Below are 24,073 nucleotides of genomic sequence, written 5' to 3' on the forward strand. Positions count from 1 at the left end.
GCTGGCTGCGCCCTCCCTGGCAGGGGCCCGTGCGGCTGTTTAGGCTGTTTACCACTAAGGCTCATCTCCAAGTGACGGACAGTGTCTTCGGTGGGTTTGTGCCCCCAGATCCCTCTGCAGGGGCCGTGGCTCCTCCAGGGCTGAGGACTGCCTCTACCAGTGCCTCCCCCTCCCCCATCTCAGGCCACCGTGACACAGTTGGGTATTTCCCAGGGGAGGCCCCCCCAGGCCCTCACCTGGCCCAGCCACCCCTCACAGACTGAAAGTCCTGGACAGCAGCTCCCATCTGATGCCCAGGAAGCCGCAGGGGAATCCCGGGGGCGCTGTTGTAAACAAGCTCAGAAACGGACTTGCATGTTTTACTAAAATGAGCGTGTTCAGTGTTCTGGCCTGTGGCTTACCCTCGCCCCGAGGAGGGAGGAGATGGGGAGGGCGGGCGACAGGAGCCCCATCCAGAGAGAAGGCACTCTCCGGCTTTCCCGGGCAGAGCCTCTGCTTCCACGCCGGGAGGGAGGCTGGAGCATTCGGGGGGTCTGTGTTAGACCTGTGTCCTCCTCAGAAGGGACCGGTCTGCAGACGGGATGGTATCCCTGGGCAGCAAAAGGATAGACACCCACAGGCTCAGACCTGCCGCTTGGAGCCAGCCGGGAGCAGTCTCCCCCCCCCCCCCCCCCCTAGAAACCAGCCCAGGGCGTCCTGTCTTCGGGGCCAGAGGCCGATAAAACCAACATTGCACTCCCAGAGGGGTTGGACCCGCCTTCACCCACGTGGCACTCACAGCCCCTCGTCTCCTCTCACGGGAAGGGCACCGACATCTGTGGCTCCGGAGAATGAGGAGGGTCCCGGGACCCAACCGAGGAAATGACCCCGTGTCCACACCTGTCCTGGGTCACCTTGGAATGCCTGTGCTGGGACACGGCTCAGATATGGAGGCGATGTCCCATGGCACGGTGGAGACGCGCCCCCTGTGCCCCTCCAGGCAGAGGTGGGAAGGAGGCCAGCACCGGAGCGCCCTCCTGGGCTGCACGCGGAGGCGGCTGTGCTGTGCCCGAGGCTGGCTCGCCCTCCCTGGCAGGGGCGCGTGCGGCTCACAGCTCGTTGTGCAGGGGCTGGCACTGGGGCGAGAGCCTCTCCTCCAGGACCCCGTCGGGGGCGCACACCCAGGGGTCCTGGGTCTCCCACTGCCACTTGGCCAGCTGGGCCCGCAGCAGCTCCAGCGCCGGGCCGTAGCGCGGGTCGGCAGCCAGGTTCTGGGTCTCTCGGGGGTCATGTTGGAGGTCGTAGAGCTCCCAGCGCTCCCGGTAGTAGTAGCCGTGCAGGTCTTTGTACCAGCGTGTGGGCCGGCCGGCCGCCGTGCGGTTCAGCAGGTCCTGGAAGGTGGGCGACACGTAGAGGTCCTGGTCGATGGGGAAGGGCATCTTGAAGTGCAGGTTGTGCACCAGGCGCAGGGCCCCGCGCTGCACGGAGCGCATCGGGTAGAACATGGTGGCCTCGTGGTGGCTCTGGCTGCCGAAGACGGTGGTCCAGGCGGGCTCCGTGTCCAGCGCCGGCAGGAGAGACCGGCCAGTGAGCTGGACCGTCTTGGAGCCGAAGATGGCGTAGCGGGGGTAGGGGATGGAGAACCAGTCCAGCACGGTGGGCGTGAGGTCTGCGGGGGAGGCAGGCGCATCAGCTCGCCAGGCAGGCACGAGCTTGGGAAGCTGGTGGGCTGCCTCTCACCTCAGCACCAGCAGGGAGGCGCTCCGGCACCCACCTGTCCCCGTTCCCTGCCTGCCTGCCACTTGGCGAGACTAACGTTCAGGATCCTTCTAAGACCCTTCGGACCAGTGAGGCGGCCCACCCAGCTCATTGGCTCCTGCTCTGAGCTGTGGCCACAGTGTTCCCACAGGTGCTGTGGGGCCAAAGGGCCCGAGGGTGCTGCTGCCCTGACCCCTCAAAGCGGGATCCCAGGGCATCGGTACCACCCGGGAAAAGGCCGGAAGCGCACTCGGAGGCCCAGCCCCGGCCTACTGCGCCAGGACCAGGTGGGTATCTGGACGGCAACACCTTCGCTCGGTGGGCTGGCGGGAGAGCAAGTCTAAAGATGGCAAGGCCCCGGCTGCAGCCAGCGGGGCGCTTGCTCGCTGCGTGGCCTGGGCACTCATTCACCTCTCTGGGCCTCGCGGGAGGCCGGTGGGAACCACGGAAGGGAGTGTTGGGAACAGCCCGGACCTCGTGTCCCCACTCTTCCCCCTTCCCGTAGGCGCAGGACCGTACCGAGGAGGCTCACGTAGGCCTCGCTGACCTGGCCCCAGCGTCTCGGGTGCTCCGGAGACGACACCAGCAGGGGCTCCGCGGCGCCCGGCCAGTACAGGTTGGTCCTGCCGCTGGGGAAGGGGATGCCGTTGTCGGAGGTGAAGATCACCAGGGTGTCGTTCAGGACGCCGGCCGCCCGCAGCTCCTGCAGCACCAGCCCGACCCCTGCGGCGCAGAGGGCACCGCTCAGGGCAGGCGGACACGGATACTCCCTCCTCCCCACCGGTGCGTGCCCTCCCTCGCCCCTTCACCAGCCGCTGGGCCCTGCGCTGTCCCTCCCACCAGCCTGGCCTGGGCCTCTGCCCAGCACTCTGCCCCGCGCCCTGCCCCGGAGCTGGCGTGCAGGGCCTCCCTAGCCTTCCTACCCGCCCACCCACCCGGACACTGGCCCCCCCTTGGCACTTCCGTGTCAGCCCGCACAGCTGCCACCGCTGCCCTGGGTGTTCTGGAATCTCAGGTCTTCCCTGTGGGGCTGACAGAGTCCGGGCAGGGCCGGAGACAGGAGTCCCTCCATGCCCCCTGGCCCCAGGCTCCTGGCCCGCACGGGCACCCCCACGCCCGGCTTCCTGACCCACCTTGGTCCATGCGGCCGATGGTGGTGTACTGGGCGGCCAGGTCAGCCCGGGCTGCTGGGGTGTCGGGGACGAAGTAAGGCACCTGAGGCAGGTGAGTGGAGAGTCCACGTCAGCAGAGAGGCCGGGCCCTGTCCAGCCTGATCAGGGCAGGGGCGGGGCGGCCTCCTCCCGCGCCTGAATCCTCCTCCTGGGGATGGGTCAGCCCCCAGTCCACGATGCTGGGTGCGTCACCCTCACGCTTCTCTCTGCAGGCCCCGCAGAGGGGACCTGGACCCAGGTCACGGGGCCACTTCCGAGCCGTCACACACCTGGGGCCGGCTGCGAGCTCGCGGAGGGCCCCTACCTGCACATCCTGGGGGTCGTAGACCTGTGGGGTCCAGTCTGGGATGCGCCCCATGCCGCGCTCCCCGTTGCCGAACTTCTCGCAGAAGGCCCCGTACTGGGGCTGGGAGTGCCCGCAGCGGTGGGGGTCATGGAAGGCGACGTACAGGAAGAAGGGCCTGCGCAGGGCGGGGCCTCAGTGCCAGGGCCTGGTGTGCGACCCTGGGGAGCCCCTCCTTCAGGAAGGAGCCCCTCGGCTTCGCCTGCTCCTGTCACTGAGAGTTTCCTGTGAACCTCAGTGCCTCAGTCTCCTCAGGGCCCTCTTCCTCTGACCAGGTTCACTTGAGCATCTGGAACCTTCTCCCCTTCCCTACTGCACTGTCTGGGGAATCCTCTCCAGTAAAGGTTCTGGAGTGCGTGCCACGCTCACCGCCCGGGGCCGGCCTGAGGGGAAGGGGGGCCTCCGCACCTGCCGTCCCCCGTCTGCAGGAACTCGCGGACCAGCAGCCGGATCCTGGTGATGTTGCGGCCCACCTGGAGCACGGAGTCCGTCTCCTCCGTGTGCGCGAAGTCGAAGGGGAACACCGCCTCCGGCCCCACGTGCTTCTTCCCGATAATGCCTGGGGGCGCGAGAGGCCATCCGGAGTCCCCAGGGCCTCCCAGTGCCCTCTGCGCCCTTCTCCGCCCAGCCCTGCCGTGGCCTCCACGCAGGCTGCCCAGCCCCGGGACGGTACTCCCGCGGCCACCGGCTAAGGGTGGCCCAGGACAAGGCCAGCTCCGGGCAGGCGCGGAAGCCCTCACCTGTGCGTACGGCGGCGCGGCTGAGCAGCAGCGGCAGGCTCTGCACGCCCTCGAAGGAGCTGAAGTGGTGCACGCCCTGGTGCAGGCCGTACATCCCGTTCTGGTGCTGCGGTGGGACACCGGCCGGGACACCGTGAGCCGGGGGTGCGGGCCTGACAGCTCCTCACCCCGGCCCTTCACGGCTGTGTAGCCTTCAGGGGCCAGCACTCACTCCTCACCCCCAGTGGCGCGTCGGCAGGAAATGGATGACCGGGACTTTCGCTGCCCTCTCCGCTCCCTGGACTGCCCCCTCTGCATGAGCTCACACCGTGGGAAGGGACAGCACAGGCCTGTTACCCGCTGCCCTGCGCTGTGAACTCGGGGGTGTTACCACTCCGACCAGAAAGATGCCCGCTGACCGCGAAAGGCTCCCCCCTCACAGAGCGGCCTGTTAGCCGTCGGAGAGTCTGCTCAGGCCACAGGCCCCTCGACAGAGGCGCCGCCTCACGGCCTCCGCCTCGGGGACCACAGCGTGCAGCTGCTCACCAGAGGATGCCACGTGGGGCGTGGGGCATGGGAGGTGAGCACACCTAGGGGGCAGGGAGGGACCCCACCGGGCCCTGCTCCTGCCCCGCCTCACCTGGGGCAGGCCCGTGAGGAGGCTGGCGCGGCTGGGCGAGCAGCTGCTGACGGAGGTGAAGGCGTGGCGGAAGACCAGGCTGCGCCGGGCCAGGGCGTCCAGGTGCGGCGTGGCGATGGCGCTGTTGTTGTAGGCGCCGCTCTCGAAGCCCCCGTCATCCGCTAGGAGGGGGACACGGGCACGGTGAGCTGGGCTCAGGGGCAGCCCATGTGGGAGGGAAGAGCTGGGTCCTGCAGCCGTGGCCTGGCCAGTGATGCCCAGGTGGGCAAGCTACCCAGATGGGCATCCCCAAGTGGGCATGATACCTGGGTGGGCATTTTACTCAGCAGGCATGATACTCAAGTGGCAATGTTACCAGCCCAGTGTGAAAACCAGTGACCATGTTAGCAGGCAGTGCTAAGGTGGGCAGGGCGCTCAGGTGGGCATGGAACTCAGGTGGGCAGGGTACTGAGGTGGGCAGGACACTCAGGTGGGCAGGGTGCGTGGGTGGGCATGGCACTCAGGTGGGCTGGGCGCTCAGGTGGGCAGGGTGCTTGGGTGGGCATGGCACTCGGGTGGGCTGGGCGCTCAGGTGGGCATGGAACTCAGGTGGGCAGGGTACTGAGGTGGGCAGGGTGCTCGGGTGGGCAGGATACTCAGGTGGGCAGGGTGCTTGGGTGGGCATGGCACTCAGGTGGGCAGGGCGCTCAGGTGGGCATGGAGGTTGGGTGGGCATGGAGCTCGGGTGGGCACGTTAGCAGGCAGGTGTGGTGGGGCAGCACTGGGTTTGGCACAAGGACAGGGATCCGTGGTCAGGGCTCCACTGGTGCCCCTGGGTGGGGCTGAGGGAGCCCCCAGGGAGGGCCGCCAGGTTCCAATGAGCGGAGGCCTGGCCACAGACCACAGGGCTAATCAGAGCCGCCTGGCCCGCGGCCAGCCCTCAGAAAAGGGGAAGAACTGCCTTGTGACAGCCCGGCCGGCCGCCCACCGGGAAGTCCAACAGCAGCGGGACTGGGAGATTCCGGGAGGGGATGGGGCTGAGGAAGGGCTGAGCGGGGAGCAGAGCTGACCCTCAGAGCTCTGGGGGTCAGAGAAGCCGCTGGGGAGACGGGAGCCCCCGGGCACGTTGGCCTCGGTGGATGTGGGCATCCGCCCCTCTCTGGCATCCCTGTGCATCTGTGGACCCCAGGTGGGGGCTCTGGACACAGGAGAGGTGCAGGGTCAGCCGGCCGAGGAGTGGGGGGCTGAACGCGGGGATCTCAGCAGACCCCGCAGGGAGCGACACTGCCCGCCTCCCTCTCCTAGGAGCGACCACAGGTGTGGGGCAGCAGCGGGAGACGGGAGACGGGCGGGCGGCAGTGAGGCTGCGGGGCTGGGGCAGCGCTGGCCGCTGCTGGGGGGCGACTGCGGGGCAGGGGACATCGGGGCGGGGCGCACTCACCCAGGATCAGCAGCACGTGGCGGGGGCGCGCCCGGTGCGCGCGGCACAGCCCCAGGGCGAGCAGCAGCGCCCAGCAGACCGGCCCGGGCCCGGGGCGGTGCATGGCGGCTGCGCCCATTCTCTGTCCCGGTCCCATCCGTGCTGGTCTCCCTGTGTCACGTGATGCCAGCGCCGCCCCGCCGGTCACGAGACACCGGCTCCGCCCACATCCCCGCTGCTCGGCAGGTCTGCGACCCGTGGGGGCGACGTGGGGTGAGTCCGCGGTGGGCGGGTGGGCGAGCTGGTGCGGGCGCCTCCCGCAGGGACCTCGCTCCCCACCCACCGCGTCCCTCCCCAGGTTCCTGCCACCTTTGGTGTCGTGGGGGCTGGTGTGGGGGCCTCACTCTTAGATGTCAGGGGCAGGGGCTTCGGGGCGGGGGCTTCGGGGCGGGGGCAGGGGCGGTCCTGGAGGGTGCTGTGCTCTTGGAGTTAGAGGAGGGGCCTCTGGCATTTTTCCAGAACCAACTAGAACTTTTGGGGTCCCTCCAGGGGTTCTAATGCCACAAGTGAGGGTTGGGGCAGCCTCAGGTGGAGACACCCCCCTCAGCCCAAGCAGAAGCCCCCTGAGTGGGAAAGCCTGGGCCTCAGGGTGCCCTGTCTCCCCCTTCCCCCGCCCCTGCCTCTTCTCCTGCCAGAGGGCTCCTGGGAGGGAAGTGAGAAGGAAAGTTCTCCCCGGGGCCAGCCCTGAGCGGTGTTTAGGCTTCTCAGCCAGCGCCCTGCAGGGAGGGAGGATTCCAGGGAGAACTCCGAACGGGCTAGGAAGGAATGGGATGGGAGGGGGGGAGAAGGAATGGGAGGGGGAGGAATGGGGTGGGGAGGGGTGCTGGGCAGGGATGTCGCCCCCGCCGCCCCCTCCCCCTCCTGTGAGACAGGCCCCTGTGGCACTCAGAGCCCCCGGGGGGGGCCCTCTGCACAGGCTGCCTGCGCCTCAGACCAGCTGAAACACTGAGGGAGGGGAGACGGACAGTGTCTCTCCCAACACTCTGGACCCTCGCCCCGTGACCCTGACTCTGTGCCCCCCACGCCCACACAGGCATGGCGTCTGGGAAGGTGATGGAGCGGGCCATGCCCTGGGCCCCCCACCCTGCCCCCAGGGCCTGCAGCTGCCCCCCTGCCGCCCTGCGGAGGTGGCTGCCCCTCCTGGCCTGGCTGCCCCACTACTCCACGCAGTGGCTGAGGATGGACCTTGTGGCCGGGCTCTCGGTCGCACTCACGGTCATCCCCCAGGCGCTGGCCTATGCCGAGGTGGCTGGACTTCCTCCCCAGGTGAGGTGTCTGCGCCGCTGTCCCCACATCCCCACCGCCTGGCCCCTCTCTGGGCCTCAGCGCCCGCCGGAAGCAGAGCAGAAGTGCCTGGTGTTGCCCCCAGACTGGGGGATGGGGGTGGGAGGTGGGGGATGGAGAGGTGGAGGGTTAGTCTAGAGCCTGCGACTGCCTTTGGGCGCCTCACATGGCCGCGTGGCACCAGCAGGTCCTGGGCTGCGCGGTGGGTCGGCAGATGGCTTCGGAAGAGCGGTTCCGACTCGGACCCGGACACAAGCCCAGGAGCTGGTGCTCGTAGGCGGCTGGGAAATGCCCCTCATTGTGGCGGCTGAGAGGGCAGTCACAGTGCCCGGGCCCCTTCGCTCAGACATGGCCACCAGGGACCCCGTGACCCCATGACCCTGTGATGTGCCTCCTGGTGCTCATCGCTCTCCCCCCGACAGTACGGCCTCTACTCTGCCTTCGTGGGGTGCTTCGTGTACTTCTTCCTGGGCACCTCTCGCGACGTGACCCTGGGCCCCACGGCCATCATGTCCCTTCTCGTCTCCTCCTACACCTTCCGGGAGCCTGCCTACGCCGTGCTGCTCGCCTTCCTGTCCGGCTGTGTGCAGCTGGCCATGCGGTTCCTGTGCCTGGGTAAGGCTCCGGGCCTTCCTGGTGGGGGCGATCTGGGCGGAGGGGGGGGTGCGCTGCAGTTCTCTTTCTGGGCAAACAACTGAGGCACCTGTCTCCTGGGGTGTCCTGCCCCCAGCATCGGAAAATACATGTTTCTATTGATTCCAGATTGGAAGAGGGTGGGAGAGAGAGAAACATGAATGATGAGAGCATCATGGATCGGCTGCCTCTTGCATGCCCCCTACTGGGGATGGACCACACAATCTGGGCACATGCCCTGATAGGGAATTGAACCGTGACCTCCTGGTTCATGGGTCAACGTTCAACCCTGAGCCACGTGGCTGGGCAGCTCTCAACACTTTCTTCTTGGCCTTTCAGGGGCCATCCATGTGAGGGTCCCTGTAAGGGTGGGTGGGGCACCCGGGTGGGGCACCCTCAGTCCCCCGCACTGCCTATTCTGCTTAGGAGCCAGGCTGCTTGGAGAAGGGCCAAGGCCTCGGACCCTAGCTGGGCCACCTGCTCTCCCAACCTCCCACCCGGTGTGCGCCCTAGACTCAGCCCAGCCCCTCCCTCTTTACCCCCCCACCCCACCCGGCCTCCATGCACCGCGGCCTCCGGGACCAGCTCTGTGTCCCCCTTGGCCGCCAGGGTTCCTGCTGGACTTCATCTCCTGCCCCGTCATCAAAGGTTTCACCTCCGCTGCTGCCATCACCATTGGCGCTGGGCAGATCAAGGTAAGCCTCTGAGCAATGGACACGGCCTTGGGCCAATGGTGGTGGAGTCTGTGTGGCGGGGGGCGGGCCACTCAGTGACGGACACAGTTGCAAGCCAATTATACCAGGGCCTGCACGATGGGCGAGGTTGAGGTCCTCCAGACTGGTTTTCCTGGGATCTGAAAACAGTGACCCGAAGGCTGTGCAGTACTCTCCCCTGGGGTTCACTTTAATCTGTTTTTGGGGTGTGGACATGGACAGATGGTCCCTGGAACTCATGAGATGTGTCCCCAGAAAGGCCCCCCGTGGGCGGGGCCTCAGGCCTCACTGGGGAGGGGAGTCTAACCAGCGCCTCTTTGACCAGAACCTGCTGGGACTGCAGCGCGTCCCCAGACAGTTCTTCCTGCAGCTGTATCACACCTTCCGCAGCCTCGGGGAGACCAGGTAGGCTGCCTGCCTTTCTGTGTCCCTCAAAAGGAAGGCCCCCCACACCCTGCTCCCAGCCCCCTTCCTCCACTCTGGGGCTTGCTGCTCAAACAGGGTTCCCTAGGGCAGCCCTGTCAGCCTCACCGGGAACCCAGAGCTGCTGAGTCAGCCAGGGGCGCTGCAGGGGTCAGAGGTCAGCTCCAGCAATCTGAGGTCAGTGTGACCCATGCCGTGCCCTCTTGGGCAACAGTGGGAAGAGACGGTGAGATAGAGCAGGACCAGGCCCCCTCTGAGAAGGGCCGAGTTCAGTGCGGAGGGGGTGGAGGTGAGAGGACGACAGGAGTGCGTCCCGCTGAGTCCAGCTGGGAGCCGGGACCCCCTGCGGGAAGCAGGGCAGGAGGGATGTGCAGGGCGGCGGGGAGCGGTGCTGAGGCTGGAGGCGCGGGAAGCGCTGTGGCCGTCCTCTCCTTCCTTCCTGATGGGGCCTCGGGCTGATCCCCAGAAGCACAAAGAGCCACAGAGAGGTTCCCTGCAGGCGGTCACCTGTGGGCCAGGGCGCTGACCGCTGGCTGGCGGCCGTGACAGCGTGGTGGTGTCTGTCCGCAGGGTGGGCGATGCCGTGCTGGGGCTGGTCTGCCTGCTGCTGCTGCTGCTGCTGCGGCTGATGCGGGCCCACGTGCCCCCCGTGCACCCCAACACGCCCCCCGGAGTGCGGCTCAGCCTCGGGCTGGTCTGGACGGCCACGACCGGTGAGGACCTTGTGGAGGCCAGTCCCACAGCTGGGCCCCCCCACCTGACCGGCGCCTGGGGGCAGGTGCTGGGTGGAGCCACCTGGAGGTTCGCCCCGTCCGGGCGTGGCTCAGGCCTGGGGCCTTAAGCTCCTCGGGTGGTCCTGCTGTGCAGTGGGGTGGAGGGAGCGGCTTTGCCTTGGGGGTCTTCCACCCACACCCTGTCCGTCCCCAGGGTGGAGCGTGAGGGGGTGTGGCTGGGCGGCTCCCGCTCCTTACCCAGAGGAGCCAGCTCTCCTCACACGTCCCCCTCCTTCGCGCAGCCCGCAATGCCCTGGTGGTGTCCGGCGCCACCCTGATGGCGTACTCCTGCGACGTGGCCGGCTACCGGCCTTTCGTCCTCACTGGGGAGATCGTCCAGGGGCTCCCTGCGGTGCGGGTCCCCCCCTTCTCATTGACCACGGCCAACGGGACGGTCTCCTTCACCCAGATGGTCCAGGTGGGTAGGGAGGGTGTCTCGGGGCCTGGTTCTGTCCCCTAAGCACCTGCTGGTAGCAGGGCCCTGAGCTCGGCGGGACTGCCTGTCCTCGGGAAGGGGTGTCTGTGGGAGCAGGGACTGGTGGGGACAGCCAGATTGGGCACAGCCTCAGGGCCTCACGTTGGTGTTTCTGCCGCGTACACACGGTGGCAGGAGTGTGCTGCGTCCGCACCCGGCCTGTGCGAGCTCACAGCCCTCCGCCCAGTGTGCGTTCCTGCGGGAGCCGTGTCTGCGCTGGCTTCACAAGGCAGGATTCCAAGATACCCCTCTGCCCCTCCCCCCCAAGAGAAACAAGACAACAAAAAGGTCATCAGAAACACAAACGGAAGGGAGCCGGGTTGGACCTGTTACAACCGGCGGTGGTGGTGCGACCCTGAGCGGCGGCGGGCGGGCGGGCGGGCGGGCGGGCGGCATCGGGAGGGGACGCCCCTTTTCTTGCCCTGAAAGCCTGTGTTGGCTCCGGGCGTATGCTCCCCTTCTTCCCTACTCGGCCCCTTCCTGCCCTTGTTTTTTATTATTATTTTCAATGTTCATTGATTGCAGAGAGGAAGGGAGAGGGAGAGAGAGAGAGAGAGAAACATCCATGATGAGAGAGAATCATTCATCAGCTGCCTCCTGCACGCCCCCCACTGGGGATGTGCCTGGAACCCAGGCGTGTGCCCTGACCGGAACCGAACCGGCAACTTCTTGGTTCATAGGCAGATGATCAACCGCTGAGCTGCTCCAGCCAGCGGGAGAGGGGGGTCCTTGGAACGGACATTCCTGAGGGTCCTTTCCTGCCCTGCGGGTCACTCCCTCCCTCTCCCCTCAGGACATGGGGGCCGGGCTGGCCGTGGTGCCGCTGATAGGCCTGCTGGAGAGCATCGCCGTGGCCAAGGCTTTCGGTAAGATGCCGCTTCCGCCTGGCACCCACAGACAGGCACCGTGTGCCCCTGCGTGTATGCGTATGTTTACGTGTGTTTACATTTATGTTTACGTCTCCGGACCGAGTGCTGCGGGCGGGAATGTGTGGCCAGTTTTTCGTTTCCTAAACGTCTTCCTAGCGAGGTCTTCTCTGTGGTGACGGGTTCTTATTGTTCCTCCCCTTCAGCGTCTCAGAATAACTACCGCATCGACGCCAACCAGGAGCTGCTGTCCATCGGTGAGGCCCCTGTCCAGTTGGGCGGATGGTGGTGAAGCCCGTCGTGGCGGCAGCGTTAGCGTGGGCTCCTGTTTCCTCTGGCTTCACTGTGCCCGTCCCCTCCACCTGCTCTCCCTCCATGCCATGCGCCTTCCCTCCCGGTGACCCTCTCCCGCTTGTGCGCAGGCCTGACCAACGTTCTGGGCTCCTTCTTCTCCTCCTTCCCGGTCACCGGCAGCTTCGGACGGTGAGTGCCCGCGCTGCTTGTCTGAGTCCCTGGGAGGTCCTGGCCGAGGGTCCTGTCGGCTCCCCGATCAGCTTCCCTGGTGCGGCCGGCGGCCGGGAAGGGCCTCCGTGGCCAGGCGCACACAGCAGGTTAGTCCCAAGGGGTGCAGCTGGCAGAGGCGCGTTCGGCGTTGGGGGTGGACGAGGCAGCGCTGTGCTGGGCTCGGCCGTGGGTGGTGCCGGGGCTCTGGGAGGAGAGCTCCTGCATTGGGGGTGGGCGCGGGGCTCCCAGCAGGCCACGTGGCTGAGCCAAGAAGGAGGCCTGTTCCCGCCAGGCCCGCCCCAGGAGCCCACATGGGTTTGGTGTCTGCGCGGGTGCTTGTGCTCACAGGATGCACCACGTGTACTGTGTGTCCGCACACGTGCCGTGTGTGGGTTAAGTGTGACCCCCCCGCCCCAGCTCCGTCAGTTTTTCTCCGTAAAAGCAACACCCCCACCCTTCCCCAGGGCCCGGTACCCCGGGGTGGGCGTGTCATCAGGCAGACACGCCCAACCAGCGTGGCCTTGCCCAGGAGGCCCGGAGCCGAGGGCAGGGGCTGGCAGCGTGGCTTCTCCTGGGGCTGCGCTCATGGCTGGCAGGTGCCGTGTTGCTGCGTCCCCCACGTGGCCGTCCCCGTGTCGGTCCTGACCCGTCTCCTTAGGACAGCAGTCGGGATGAGGGCCTTGCTTAGCGGCTCAGCCCTTATGGCCTCTGCGGGTGCGGCCGCCTGCGCAGGCTCAGAGGGAGGGCACCGCAGCCAGTGGGAGGCGGATCGCTGTGCCCTGGGGTGGTTCCCCTTTGTTAAGGGGACCCCGAAGCTCCTTGTGCTCCTAAGCCTCAGGGGCAGCCCTGTCCCTGGAGATCAGCTGCCTAAGTGGACCGGCTCCCCATGCTCTGGCCGCCACTGATGGCCTCCATGTCGCCTTCAGGACGGCCGTGAACGCCCAGTCGGGGGTGTGCACCCCTGCGGGAGGCCTGGTGACAGGTGAGCCCGCACACACTGCACCCCCATGTGCTGAGGCCGGGACATGGGATGAAGGGGCAGGAGGACCGCGGTGCAGGCGGCCTCTCCTGCTGCGTCCCCATTGGACTCAGGCCCCGGTCAATGGTGTCCCCCCAGGGGTTCTGGTGCTGCTGTCGCTGGGCTACCTGACCTCGCTCTTCTACTACATCCCCAAGGCCGCGCTGGCGGCCGTCATCATCATGGCCGTGGCCCCGCTGCTGGACGCCGGGGTCGCCCGGACGCTGTGGCGCGTGAGGAGTACGTACGTGGCTCCTCCTCTGTCGGCGTGAGGCCACCCCTCCGACCACAGCGCCGCCGGAGCTGGAGGCTCACGTGGTTCTGGGAGGTGTCACCCCGGGGTCAGGGGTCAGGCTGCCTTAGGCCCCAGAGTGCCTTCAGCCCCAGCAGGGGAGCGGGGTCTCCCCTCCTCCTGCCCTCCCCCCGACCCGACACCTGCCGGAGGAAGCCTCAGCACACCCCTCTCCCCAGGGCTGGACCTGCTGCCCCTGAGCGTGACCTTCCTGCTCTGCTTCTGGGAGGTGCAGTACGGCATCCTGGCGGGCACGCTGGTGTCCCTGCTGATCCTGCTGCACTCCGCGGCCTGGCCCAGCATGCAGGTACCGCCCCGCTCCCGCCCCCGCCCCTGCCCGCAGCGCTGCTCTGCGCTGGAGCTTCCTGTGCACTTGTGGCCCAGGCACTGCTCTGCCGGCTGCGGGAGGGACCACAGCTCCTCTGCGCAGGGGCTGTGGGGGTGCGGTGCGGGCTCCAGCAGCTCTGCCCGGACCCCCAGCCTGGCCCGCTGCCCCACCCGAGGTGCCCCCAGGACTCACGGCTCCCCCGCCCTGTGCCAGGTGTCTGAGTGGCCGGTGCTGGTGGTGCAGCCAGCCAGCGGCCTGCACTTCCCCGCTGTCGAGGCCCTACGGGAGGCAGTGGTGAGCCGCGCCCTGGGAGGTACGTGGGCCAGGCAGGGATGACTCCGTGTGACCCGGAGTTCCCTGTGTCCCCTCCACACCCAGCCTGCTCCCGGGCCCCAGGCCCTGCCCTCAGTCAGGGAGGAGGTCTGGGCGTCTCAGCTGTGTCCCCCAGGCCTAGCCCCCTCACTCCCGGCGCCCAGTGAGGGGGGCATTTCCCTGGCATTGTCCTGAGCACCTGCTCCCTCTGGGACTTGGGGTTCGGGGAGAGGGGCCAGTTCTCCCTCAGAGGGAAGCTGCTGTTGTCGGCGGGCCCCCTGACTCCTCCGCCAGGCCACGCCCGTGCCTCATCCTCGAGGTGTGACTGCCCGCGCATGTCCCCACAGTATCCCCGCCGCGCTGCGCGGTCCTGGAGTGCAGCCATGTCTGCAGCCTCGACTACACAGTGGTGCTGGGGCTCCGGGAGCTGCTGGAGGACTTCCGGCGGCAGGGCCTCACCCTCGCCCTCGTCGGCCTGCAGGTGGGTGTCCCAGCCAGCCAGCACCGCCGCTCTCACAGCCCTGAGGCCGGGTCACCGCTCCTCACGTCAGGATGAGGGCGTTGAGGCCCAGAGAAGCTGAGTAACCTGCCCAAGGCCACACAGCGAGGGTGGTGGCCACGCATCCCACTCAGGCATCTGGCCTCAGGGTTTTGCCCGTGACTGTTAGATTCTGTGTCATGTTTGCAAGGCACTTGTCTGTGTCCTTTGTGCTTACTTAGAAACATTTCTCTTTTCTTAAAATAATAATTCTACTAGAGGCCCAGTGCACGAAATTTGTGCACTGGTAGGGTCCCTACCGGCTGCCAGCCACTGACTGGATACTTCCTCTCTTCCCCTGATCACCGACGCTGCTGCCATCGCTGGGACCTCCCTCCCTTCCCCTGGATGGCCCCACCCCTGGTCAAACTCCTGGTCAATTTGCACACTACCCTTATATTACACAGGATTGATTTCAGAGAGGGAGAAAGAGGGAGAGAGAGATAGAAACATCAATGATAAGAATCATTGATCGGCTGCCTCCTGCACACCCCCCACTGGAAGTTGAACCCACAACTGGAGCATGTGCCCGACCTGGAATTGAAGCATGACCTTCCAGTTCATAGGTTGATGCTCAACCAGTGAGCATGCCAGCCTTTCTCTTAACACCGTCCCCGTCCACGGAGGCCTGGTCTGTGCTCCGTTACCCACCCGGGGACTGTGAGAGACCGTGCTCGCCTATGGGCGCCAGGTGGCCTGCCCCGTGGCCACAGCGTGGGGTCCCACCTGGCACTGACCTCTCCGTCCCCGCAGGAGCCTGTGCGCCACGTCCTGCTGTCCGCCGACCTGAGTGTCCAGCACTTCCCCAGCCTGGAGGAGGCAGGTGGGTGCCGGCGAGGTCACCGTGGACTCTGGGCTCGGACGCTGCGTCCGGTTGTGGGGCGCGAGGGTGGGTGATGTAGGGCCCTCCGGGCGGGGGTTCTGTTTTTCGGGGCGAGGCTCAGGTTGAGGTGCGGCTGGCACAGGGAGCCGCAGAGATCACAGACTCCAGTTGGGCTCTGAAGGGCCCTGCAGGGCGCCCGTGGGCGCAGGAAAGGCTGTCCCTCCGAGCTGCCCTGCTTCTCTGCCCTTCGCTCCGAGCACCATGGAAGGCCAGGACCCTGGTCGTGTCTGGTTTCTTGGCTCCGTGTGGCACCGAGAAGGAGCAGCACTGAGGGCCCTCCCCAGGAGGGGGTCCCGGGGGAGGGGCGGGGGTGATGGGCAGGTGCAGCCACCACTCAGAAAGGGCCACTGTGGTGTGGACAGGGATGCAGCGACAAGGGCGTGGATGCCGCCCAGGGACCCAGAAATGAGTGAGACCTTTAACCCCATCCTGTGAGCTGACCCTCACTGGTGCTCATTCAGCACTTAGAAATATGTGCGTTTGTTTTTAAAAATGTACTTGTATTGACTTTAGAGAGGAAGGGAGAGGGAGACATAGAAACATCAATGAGAGAAAATCACGCATCAGCTGCCTCCTGCACACCCCCTACTGGGCAGGTACCCTAATCGGGACTCGAACCAGGACCTCCTGGCTCATAGGTCAACGCTCAACCCCTGAGCCACGCCGGCTGGGCAAAAACTGTTGACTTTTCTGCAGAGAGATACTTGAGTCAGGAGCCGGGCACCCAGCCCCACAGCTTCAGCGACGACTCTGTCCCGGAGCCCTCGCTGCCCTGCTGAAGGCCGAGTGGCCGCGGGCAGGGCGGCTGCAGTTCGGAGAGCCTCGCAGAAGGTTCTCGTGGTGCGAGGTCGGAGCTGCGCTGGCCCGAGGGTCTGAGGAAGCCGGAGCGGGACCTGGAGGAAGGCGGACACGGCCTCACTGGCGTCCCCCGAGACGATGGAAGCTTGACCTCCTACCGACCTGGGGCAGAGCCTTTGTTTGGAGAGAGACTTCTAGAAAGACGGATGTCAGTCTGGGCCAGGAAGAGTCCCCACAGCCCAGCACCTTCCTGGCTTGGGGGTCGGGTGGGGCGCATCTCCTGGGCGGTGCTAATCCTGCGCGCCCCCATCGCCCCCCTCCCCCGCCCCCGGTGCTGTCCTGGGGGAGCAGGTGTGCGGTGCCTGGTGCCTGCTGAAGGCGGGGAGACTGGACTGCGTTGTTAATCCTCCTGGGAAGGTATTTTCCCGTTGACTTTTGGAGCATGTTGAAGGGAAGGGGCGAGACGGAGAGAGAAACAGCCATGTGAGAGAGACAGGTCGGCTGGCTGCCTTCCTCACGCAACCCGACCAGGGCCAGGCTGAACCTGCAACGGAGCGACGTGCCTTTAATTGGAGTCTAACTGGACCCTTCAGTCCTCGGGCTGACACTGCCCACTGAGCCAAACCAGCCAGGGCACTTTTGCTGGTTGTTTTTTTTTTTAATTAAAGAAAAGTAATAACCTTAATGGTTTTGTAACAATCAAATGCCTATTGTGAAAGCTGCAGGAGCCCTCCCCTGGCCTGTGTGGGTGAGCCTGGGGGGGGAAGGGGGGGCGTGGGGGACCCCCACGGTGCTCTGTGCTGGCTCCCTGCAGTCCCTGCGGTGCGTTTACTGTGGTTTTCTGGCTGGGGCTCTGCATGTGTCTATTTCCCTTCTGGGCCTCTCCGTGCACTGTCGTCGGGCAGCATGACAGGGCAGGCTGGAAATCCCCCCTTCGGAGTCACACCAGGGCCGCTGGGCTCCTGGGCAGCTGGGAGCTGCCTCCCCGCGCAGACGGACAGCTGGGTCCCTGCGCAAACGGCTGTGGCGCCCCAGCATCCCTTGCCCCTGACCCTTCATGTCACACAGATCAGAGGGAGCAGAGGAGTACCGCGTGTGGCCGGCACTGAGGTAGTGGCTGCTGTTCTGGAGGGACCTGTGACGGGACGGCCAGAGCCTGAGGCCCCCGGGGGTCACCAGGCAGAGGAACTGGTACTGGCACCAGCTTTGGGGAGAAGAAAGAGCTGTTATTTCAGAGATGAGCGCAAGGAGATGGGGCGGGCTCAAATCCCTCCCCATCCACGGTTTGGGCGGGATCTAGGGGGCACAGCACCGGGTCTCCCTGGACAGCGCCCCCCAGGGTTCCAGCTTGAGGTTCCTGTGGCGTCTGTTCTCATGGTTGGGGTGGGAGGGGGGAGAAGCAGTTAAGGGCTCACACATGTCACTCATAGGTTATGATCACACATGTCCTGTATAAGTGGGATAAACTTGGGTTCCGGATCTCGTTGGAATCAGGACAGGACCAGTTTGAGCTGGTTCTGCAGCTCCATGGCCTGTCCATAAGTCTCCACCGCCCTCCGGACACTCATTGGGGGTGCCACCAGCCAGCAGAGGTCCGGGCTGCGGCTCCCGCTACTCTGGACACTGCGGGCAGGTCCGGGCTTTCCCTTGGCCTGCTGGCCCCCCGCCGTCGAGTGTGGCTGAGCACAGTCCCCACAGGGCCTCTCCCGCTAAGACCAGAAGGCCGCCCCACTTCAGTCCGCTCCCGCCCAGGACGGACAGCTTGGTGGCCCCTCCCACCACCACCACCACCTGTGCGCCCTTTCTTTCTGGCAAGCTCTGCTGGGGCCCCCAGGGAGGCCACAGGGTGGGCGCTGACTGGGCCAGGTGAGCTAGATGGAGGTGCCTGGGTACACGCCGGAGTCCACGTCCTCGGAGGCTGCGTGAATGCAGAACATGCCCCACGACCTCTGCTGGGGCCCCGAAACAGTGTGCAGTCTGCAACTGAACCCTGGCCTTGTGGTTCACAGGTCGATGCTCAACCCCTGAGTCACTCCGTGGCTGGGCAGTAACAATCACTCTAAGTAGCGTTTGTCGCGCAGGGGGTGCCAGGCCCCCCACGAGTGCCCTCAGGCTGCGCTGGTTGGCGGGAGAGGAAGGTGAGACTGAGGAAGAGCTTTGCGCACGTGGCTGGGCGCTGGCTGTGTTGTTGTTGCTGTTATTATTATTATTACTCAGCCCTGGGTGGGGGACCACATGCTCACAGACAAGAAACAGGTGCAGAGCAGGGTGGGGTGACAGACCCCCAGCCTCTTGGGTACCAGTGACCAGGGGGCCTGCGAGGGCGGCAGGCGTCACTGCCATATTGGTTCACTCACTGGGCACCAGGCTGCCATAGGATGGGGCTGCAATCTCCCTTTGGCACCCAGGTGGCCTGAAGCTTGGCTCAATGACCCGCCTGGCAGCGTGGCCCTTCTCCCGCTGCCACTGGCTCTGCAGGGGTGTGGGCACCGTTCAGGGTGCGGGGCTGGGGACCTGTGCGCATCCCCCACTTCTGCTGCCAAGGGCCTGGTATCAGGTCAGTGAGGCAGGGTGGCTGGGGGACACCGGGGTGCAGACTGGCTGGAGTCAGTGCTGCCCTTGAGGCTTCTTGGCAGGCAGTGCCCCGGCACAGATCCACTGGGGGGCGCCACCGGCCGGGACATTCTGGCCACACCCACGGGAACCCTGCAGCACTGCCAGAGGCGTGAGGAGGGCGGGACTGAGCCTGAAACGAAACCAAGTGGCCTAGCGAGGAGGGCGCAGGGGTGGGGGCTGGGGGCCCGCAGAGAGTCTGGTTGCAGCAGGGGTGAGCTGGGCAGTGGCTCCTGCGTCCAGATGTCTGTCCCCCCCACACACACACCCTCCCCTCTGTCCCCTCTCCTCCAGCAGCCTCTTCCCAGGGTGCAGGTTTCGGTTTCACAGCCCAGGCCCCGCCCCTCCCCGCCCTCGGGCAGCGCTGGCAGCGGGCATTCCAGGGCCACAACACCCCTGGAGGCCCAGCCCCAGGACCCTGGGGCGGGGGAGGGGGGGAAGGAACTGGGCGGCGCCTCCCCAGGAATCCTGCCTTTTGGCTAACTGCAGTGACAGAGAAGAATTGTCCCAGAAACATAGTAACTTCACGAGAATGGCAGCCTCCCCACCTCCCCCAGCGCCCAGAGTGCAGCTTCTCCCAACAGGACAGCTGCCTGGCAGGGCTCAGGGCCAGGGGCACCTGCTTGGTGGCAGCCTTGAGAGCCAAGCAGGTGGAGGGGGCACAGGATGAGGGAGAGGCAAGATAGTAGGGTCTGCACCCACTGCAGTCCCACCCACTCAGCCCCTGGTCTTCCGGGTGTGGTTGGGGGGCTTGAGCGTGGCACAGCTCAGCAGTTGGAAATAAAGGGGAAGGAAGGCCTGGCAGCTGGTTGGTAGAGAAGGCCGTTGGGGCTTCTGGGCTGTGGGAGGAAGAGCCCCGAGGAGGACAGCATGGGGAGTGCAGAGGCCTGGGCTGTGGGAGCCATGGAAGGTGTTGGAGTGAGAGTGCCCAAGCCACGGTGGGGGTGGCTTCCGTGCTGTGGTGGGGAAGGCGAGGTGGAGGCCAGGGCTTGGTTGTGGCAGACAATGCGGGGCAACCCACAATCAAGGGTCTCCCGGCCTTGCCCTGCCCTCAGATTACCATCTGCTGGAGACCACGCCCACAGTAGCAGCCGCCCTGCCCAGAGCAGTGAGGGAGGCGGGGCCGCAGCGGGAAGGACTAGCCTGGGGCAGGCGGACCTGGGTTCCAGTGGCTGAGACCCTGTCCTCTCCCCCTGGGATGCCCTGTGACCCCTGGGAGCGGGGACCCTTGACCTGAGTTTGGCCTTGGCCTGGACGAACGTGGCCCCGCCCATGCTTCTACGCTGCCCCCACTTCCCCCACAGCGAGGGAGACTGGGATTTGTAGGTGGCAACCCCTGCCCCTTAGCAGGCCCCTGGCTGGGGCCCCGCAGCCCGTGCAGGCGTCCCTGGGGCCAGCTCTCCGTGTGGCCGCCAGCACGTCCCGTCCCTGGTGCTGTCCCGCCGGGGGCTCCGCCTGGATGCCTCACCTGGGAGCCAGGGCTTTTGTCCTCTCGGCACCTTGCCCTGGCCTCGCAGTGGGCACCTCGCCCACAACTCTGGGGGTTTTGTGTGTGCTGTGCCCTCCGGGGGCCCTCCCCACTCCTACCCGCCCCTCCTCAGCCCCCCGCCCCAGTCTCAGTCTCAGTCTCAGCCTCAGCCGGGCGGCCTCCCTGGGAGGTGGAGAGTGCAGAGTCGGGCTGGGGGGCGGGGGCGGGGGAGCAGCAAAGGAAGTGGGTGCCAAGCCGGGGTGGGGGTGGCGGACAGCAGGGACCTGGACGGAAGGACGGACGGAGGCCAGGCGGTGAGCTGCAGGGGAGGGACTCAGCTGAGTTTCGAGAAGCTGGGACCTCCTGAGCTGTTTGCGATTTCACTTCCCAGAAAATGAAACTGAAGCGGGCCGGGGATCACGTGACCGGCGGCTGGGAATAAAGGCAGCGGCTTCCTAGGACAGCGCTTCTAGCTCGCAGGGCACAGCCAGAGGGAGGCATGGAGTGTCCTTCCTGCGGCCATGTCTCCAAAGAGGAAGCGCCCAAGTTCTGCTGCGAGTGTGGGCGCAGGCTGCCCCCTGCCGCCCCCGCCCCGGGTAAGGCTGGGGTGCCGATGGTGGGGGGGACATGTCAGCCTGGTCCTGCCTCCTTTCCTGGAGTGAAAACCTAGGGCCGGCAGAGGCACGTCCCTGAGCAGCTCCGCCCTGAGCAGCTCCGCGGGCTTTTGCTGGAGGCACCTGCCGCTTCTTCAGAAATCCCATTTCATTTCCGGGAGAGAAGGAGGTTCCCTGGCCCTTGGGAGTGGGAAGCGTGGCTGAGCTCAGGGATGGGGTGTTCAGAGGATGCTGCATGGAAGTGGGACCCCAGGCACAGGGTTGAGTGAGGGGTCGCCTGACGAGGGTGGCCAGTGGCGCCTCAGGGTGTCATAGCCCCGGCAGGTGGGTCTCACCCGCTGACTTTCCCACTGGGCATCCTGATGCCTCCTCCCTGTTGGGCTGTTGTCCTGCTCCGTGGGCCCTTCACCCACTCTGTGGGCCCTCACTCGCTCCGTGGGCCCCTCACCCGCTCCGTGGGGCCCTCACCCGCTCGCTCCGTGGGGCCCTCACCCGCTCCGTGGGGCCCTCACCCGCTCCGTGGGGCCCTTCACCCGCTCCGTGGGGCCCTTCACCCGCTCCGTGGGGCCCTTCACCCGCTCCGTGGGGCCTTCACCTGCTCCGTGGGCCCTTCACCCGCTCCATGGGCCCCTCACCTGCTCCGTGGGCCCTTCACCCGCTCCATGGGCCCCTCACCTGCTCCGTGGGCCTTCACCCGCTCCGTGGGCCCTCACCCGCTCCGTGGGGCCCTCACCCGCTCCGTGGGCCCTCACCCGCTCCGTGGGGCCTTCACCCGCTCCGTGGGCCCCTCACCCGCTCCATGGGCCCCTCACCCGCTCCGTGGGCCCTTCACCCGCTCCGTGGGGCCCTCACCCGCTCCGTGGGCCCCTCACCCGCTCACTCCGTGGAGCCCCTCACCCGCTCCGTGGGCCCCTCACCCGCTCACTCCGTGGAGCCCTCACCCGCTCCGTGGGCCCCTCACCCGCTCGCTCCGTGGGGCCCTCACCTGCTCCGTGGGCCCTCACCCGCTCCGTGGGCCCCTCACCCGCTCCGTGGGCCCTTCACCCGCTCCGTGGCCCCTCACCCGCTCCGTGGGGCCTTCACCCGCTCCGTGGCCCCTCACCCGCTCCGTGGGCCCCTCACCCGCTCCGTGGGCCCCTCACCCGCTCCGTGGGCCCTTCACCCGCTCCGTGGCCCCTCACCCGCTCCGTGGGCCCTTCACCCGCTCCGTGGGCCCCTCACCCGCTCCGTGGGCCCCTCACCCGCTCCGTGGGGCCCTCACCTGCTCCGTGGAGCCCCTCACCCGCTCGCTCCGTGGGGCCCTCACCCGCTCGCTCTGTGGGGCCCTCACCCGCTCTTTGGGGCCCTCACCCGCTCTGTGGGGCCCTCACCCGCTCCGTGGGGCCCATGCCCTGGCAGCACCAGGTTAGCCCTTCTCTCCCAGACCTGTCACCTAACCAGCTGCTCTCCCCACTGAGTCTGACGAGCCTCTCCATTTCCTGTTTATGGAGCCCGGCTCCTACCCACCCCCAAACCCACCCCTCAGGCCTCCCACCTGCCCTGAGCTGGGTGACCCACCCCTCCAGCGCCTCGGGAACAACCCCAGCGCCGACCTCCCCTCCTTCTCTTCTGCACATCCACGGCTGCTCCCAGGACCCACTGGTTGCATGGGCAGAGCCTGCCCAGGGGGTGCCCCCCTCCTGCCATGCCTCTGAGTAAAAGCTGCAAGTCCTGCCTGAATGCCCCCCCCCCCAGTGCCCTCTGACTTCCTCTTCTGCAGCCCCTCCCCCGCCCGATGGCCTCCTGGCCTTCTGGGGACACCCTGCTGGCTCTGACCCTGGGACGCCTGGACACGCCTCCCCTCCCTCAGCCTTTGCTCTGCTGTCTCCTCCCCAGGCACCGGCCCCCACCCGCATTGAAGCAGCAGCCTGCGGCCAGCCGGTCTGTCCTGTGGCTTCCGGGAGATTTGCTCTCTGGGTCGTGGCTTGACCAGGTCCCTGGCAGTGTTTGATAGACAGCTGCTGTGGGACTCAGCGAAGTCCCATGAGCTTTGTGTTTTGTAAGCACACCGCTACATGTGCACCCGTGTGTGAGTGTGTGTGCATAGTGGACATCCTCCAAGGATGTGCCCTGCGGTCGCTCCGTTTGGGCGGGTGTGTCAGGGACGCAGGTTGCAGACTTGTGCTTGGGCTTGAGGGCTGGGAGGGGGGGTGAGGAAGAGGGCACGGGGTAGGGGGGTAGGGGGAAGGGGGCGGTGCTTCATGCTGTGCATTGTGTTCTATTGATTTGCTTCTGCTGCCAACCCCTGGGGAGAAGCTCTGAGTGACAGTCAGCCTTGGGGGCCCCTGAGGGTCAGAGACCAGTGGCCCTAGGTGGTCAGTGAGTGTCCGCTCCCTCCTTGATTCCTCGCTGTCCGGATGCCCGGTCATGGCGTGGCTGAGCGCCTGGGGTCCCAGTGGGACTCTGCCCGCAGGGCTCCCCACCCCTCATCAGGAGAACGTCTACCCGCGGGGACCTTGGGACGGCAGGGCCCCGGGGCGTCAGAGACTCAACAAAACAGAAGCAAACCCTGCCCGGTCCGCGTGGCTCGGGCTGAGCATCGACCTATGAACCTGGTCACAGTTCAGTTCCCAGTCAGGCATGTGCAGGACAATTTACAGGAAGGCAAGCAGGTGTTTGCTGGGGCTGCAGAGACGGTGGGACCCGGACAGGACGAGGTGCAGGCCGTGCTGGCTACACACACACACATTCACAGCCGCTGTGAATGCCTCCATGGCCTGGACCAGGCCCTCTAAGTCCCTGTTGGCGGTCCAGGGGGAGGAAGAAGCCCGCCTGGGTCTTTGGCTCCGAAAGGTAATCGGCCTAAAATAACGCTCGGGGCAGAGACATCCTTGGGGGGTCCAGACCCTGCTCTCTCCAGCCAGCCCCGGGCCCCGGGCCCCGGGCCCCGCAAGGCACCGCCACTCCCGCAGAACCCTCGCCTAACCCTCTTCCTCCGAGCACAGTGGCCTTTTATTTTTTTAAACTATTTTTATATTTTTATTGATGTAAGAGAAGAAGGGAGAGGGAGAGGGAGAGGGAGAGGGAGAGGGAGAGAGAGAGAGGGAAACATCAATGATGAGAGATAATCATGGACCGGCTGCCTCCTGCACGCCCCTCACTGAGGATCAATCCTGCAACCAGGGCAAGTGCCCTGACCAGGAATTGAACCCTGACCTCCTGGTTCATAGGTCAATGCTCAACCACTGAGCCACGCTGTCCGGGCACCATTGACCTTTTTTGCAGGGTGACTCTGGGCGGGGTGTGTGTGTGTGTGTGTGTGTGTGTGTGTGTGAGTGTGTGTCTCCCCTGCTGTTGGGAGTGGCAAGTGCTGGTCCTGGGCAGTCCACGGGGGCGCACAGTAGAGCCAGATGCATGTGCCTGGCTCCACTGGCCTCTGAGCACCCATCCCTCAGGCCAGGGCTCAGGGCCACAACCCAGGAAACACAC

General features: G+C 66.3%; 3 protein-coding genes across 6 annotated transcripts in view; 2 read left to right on the forward strand and 1 right to left on the reverse strand.

Annotated features, from left to right (window-relative positions):
* Window positions 1-331: 331 nt before the first annotated feature.
* On the reverse strand, window positions 332-6,170 carry SGSH (N-sulfoglucosamine sulfohydrolase). The gene is made up of 8 exons (XM_036412273.2): window positions 6,032-6,170; window positions 4,612-4,772; window positions 3,993-4,098; window positions 3,661-3,811; window positions 3,214-3,370; window positions 2,871-2,952; window positions 2,257-2,460; window positions 332-1,648 (listed from the first exon to the last, which is right to left on the reverse strand). Exons 1-8 carry the CDS (start codon window positions 6,165-6,167, stop codon window positions 1,089-1,091), a joined length of 1,557 nt encoding a protein of 518 aa, XP_036268166.2. The 5' UTR covers window positions 6,168-6,170; the 3' UTR covers window positions 332-1,088.
* Window positions 4,664-16,608, forward strand: SLC26A11 (solute carrier family 26 member 11). Of its 3 annotated transcripts, none has more exons than XM_045572214.1 (17): window positions 4,664-4,794; window positions 7,104-7,336; window positions 7,777-7,969; window positions 8,597-8,682; window positions 9,026-9,105; window positions 9,694-9,836; window positions 10,139-10,314; window positions 11,165-11,237; window positions 11,444-11,494; window positions 11,660-11,720; window positions 12,668-12,723; window positions 12,859-12,999; window positions 13,231-13,358; window positions 13,593-13,692; window positions 14,039-14,172; window positions 14,983-15,052; window positions 15,809-16,607. In XM_045572214.1, exons 2-17 carry the CDS (start codon window positions 7,106-7,108, stop codon window positions 15,889-15,891), a joined length of 1,806 nt encoding a protein of 601 aa, XP_045428170.1. In that variant the 5' UTR covers window positions 4,664-4,794; window positions 7,104-7,105; the 3' UTR covers window positions 15,892-16,607. The 3 variants fall into 3 exon arrangements, with proteins under 3 accessions (XP_045428170.1, XP_045428169.1, XP_045428168.1); XM_045572213.1 differs by having other exon boundaries at window positions 4,740-5,012; XM_045572212.1 differs by lacking the exon at window positions 4,664-4,794 and adding an exon at window positions 6,133-6,283 and having other exon boundaries at window positions 15,809-16,608.
* Window positions 16,609-20,279: 3,671 nt separating this feature from the next.
* RNF213 (ring finger protein 213) overlaps window positions 20,280-24,073 on the forward strand; it is a 73,318-nt gene continuing 69,524 nt past the window's right edge. For both annotated transcript variants that reach the window (XM_036412165.2, XM_045572239.1), the window contains exon 1: window positions 20,280-20,587. In XM_036412165.2, coding sequence (XP_036268058.1) covers window positions 20,491-20,587 — 97 coding nt within the window. In that variant the 5' untranslated portion in view covers window positions 20,280-20,490. The remainder of the gene's footprint in view (window positions 20,588-24,073) is intronic.

This window comes from Pipistrellus kuhlii, unplaced genomic scaffold, assembly GCF_014108245.1.
Source record: "Pipistrellus kuhlii isolate mPipKuh1 unplaced genomic scaffold, mPipKuh1.p scaffold_m20_p_44, whole genome shotgun sequence".
Lineage (NCBI taxonomy): Eukaryota > Metazoa > Chordata > Mammalia > Chiroptera > Vespertilionidae > Pipistrellus > Pipistrellus kuhlii.

Bases quoted from the DNA above. Each gene is read 5' to 3' on its own strand.
- SLC26A11 (XM_045572212.1), top strand. From the start codon at position 6,133: ATGGCGGCTGCGCCCATTCTCTGTCCCGGTCCCATCCGTGCTGGTCTC. The intron at 9,837-10,138 runs GTGAGGACCTTG...TCCTTCGCGCAG, and splicing joins GGTCTGGACGGCCACGACCG to CCCGCAATGCCCTGGTGGTG. The intron at 12,724-12,858 runs GTGAGCCCGCAC...GTGTCCCCCCAG, and splicing joins TGCGGGAGGCCTGGTGACAG to GGGTTCTGGTGCTGCTGTCG.
- SGSH (XM_036412273.2), bottom strand. From the start codon at position 6,167: ATGGGACCGGGACAGAGAATGGGCGCAGCCGCCATGCACCGCCCCGGG. The intron at 4,099-4,611 runs GTGAGGCGGGGC...GTCCCACCGCAG, and splicing joins TCCTCACGGGCCTGCCCCAG to CACCAGAACGGGATGTACGG. The intron at 2,461-2,870 runs GTGGGTCAGGAA...TCTGCGCCGCAG, and splicing joins CATCGGCCGCATGGACCAAG to GGGTCGGGCTGGTGCTGCAG.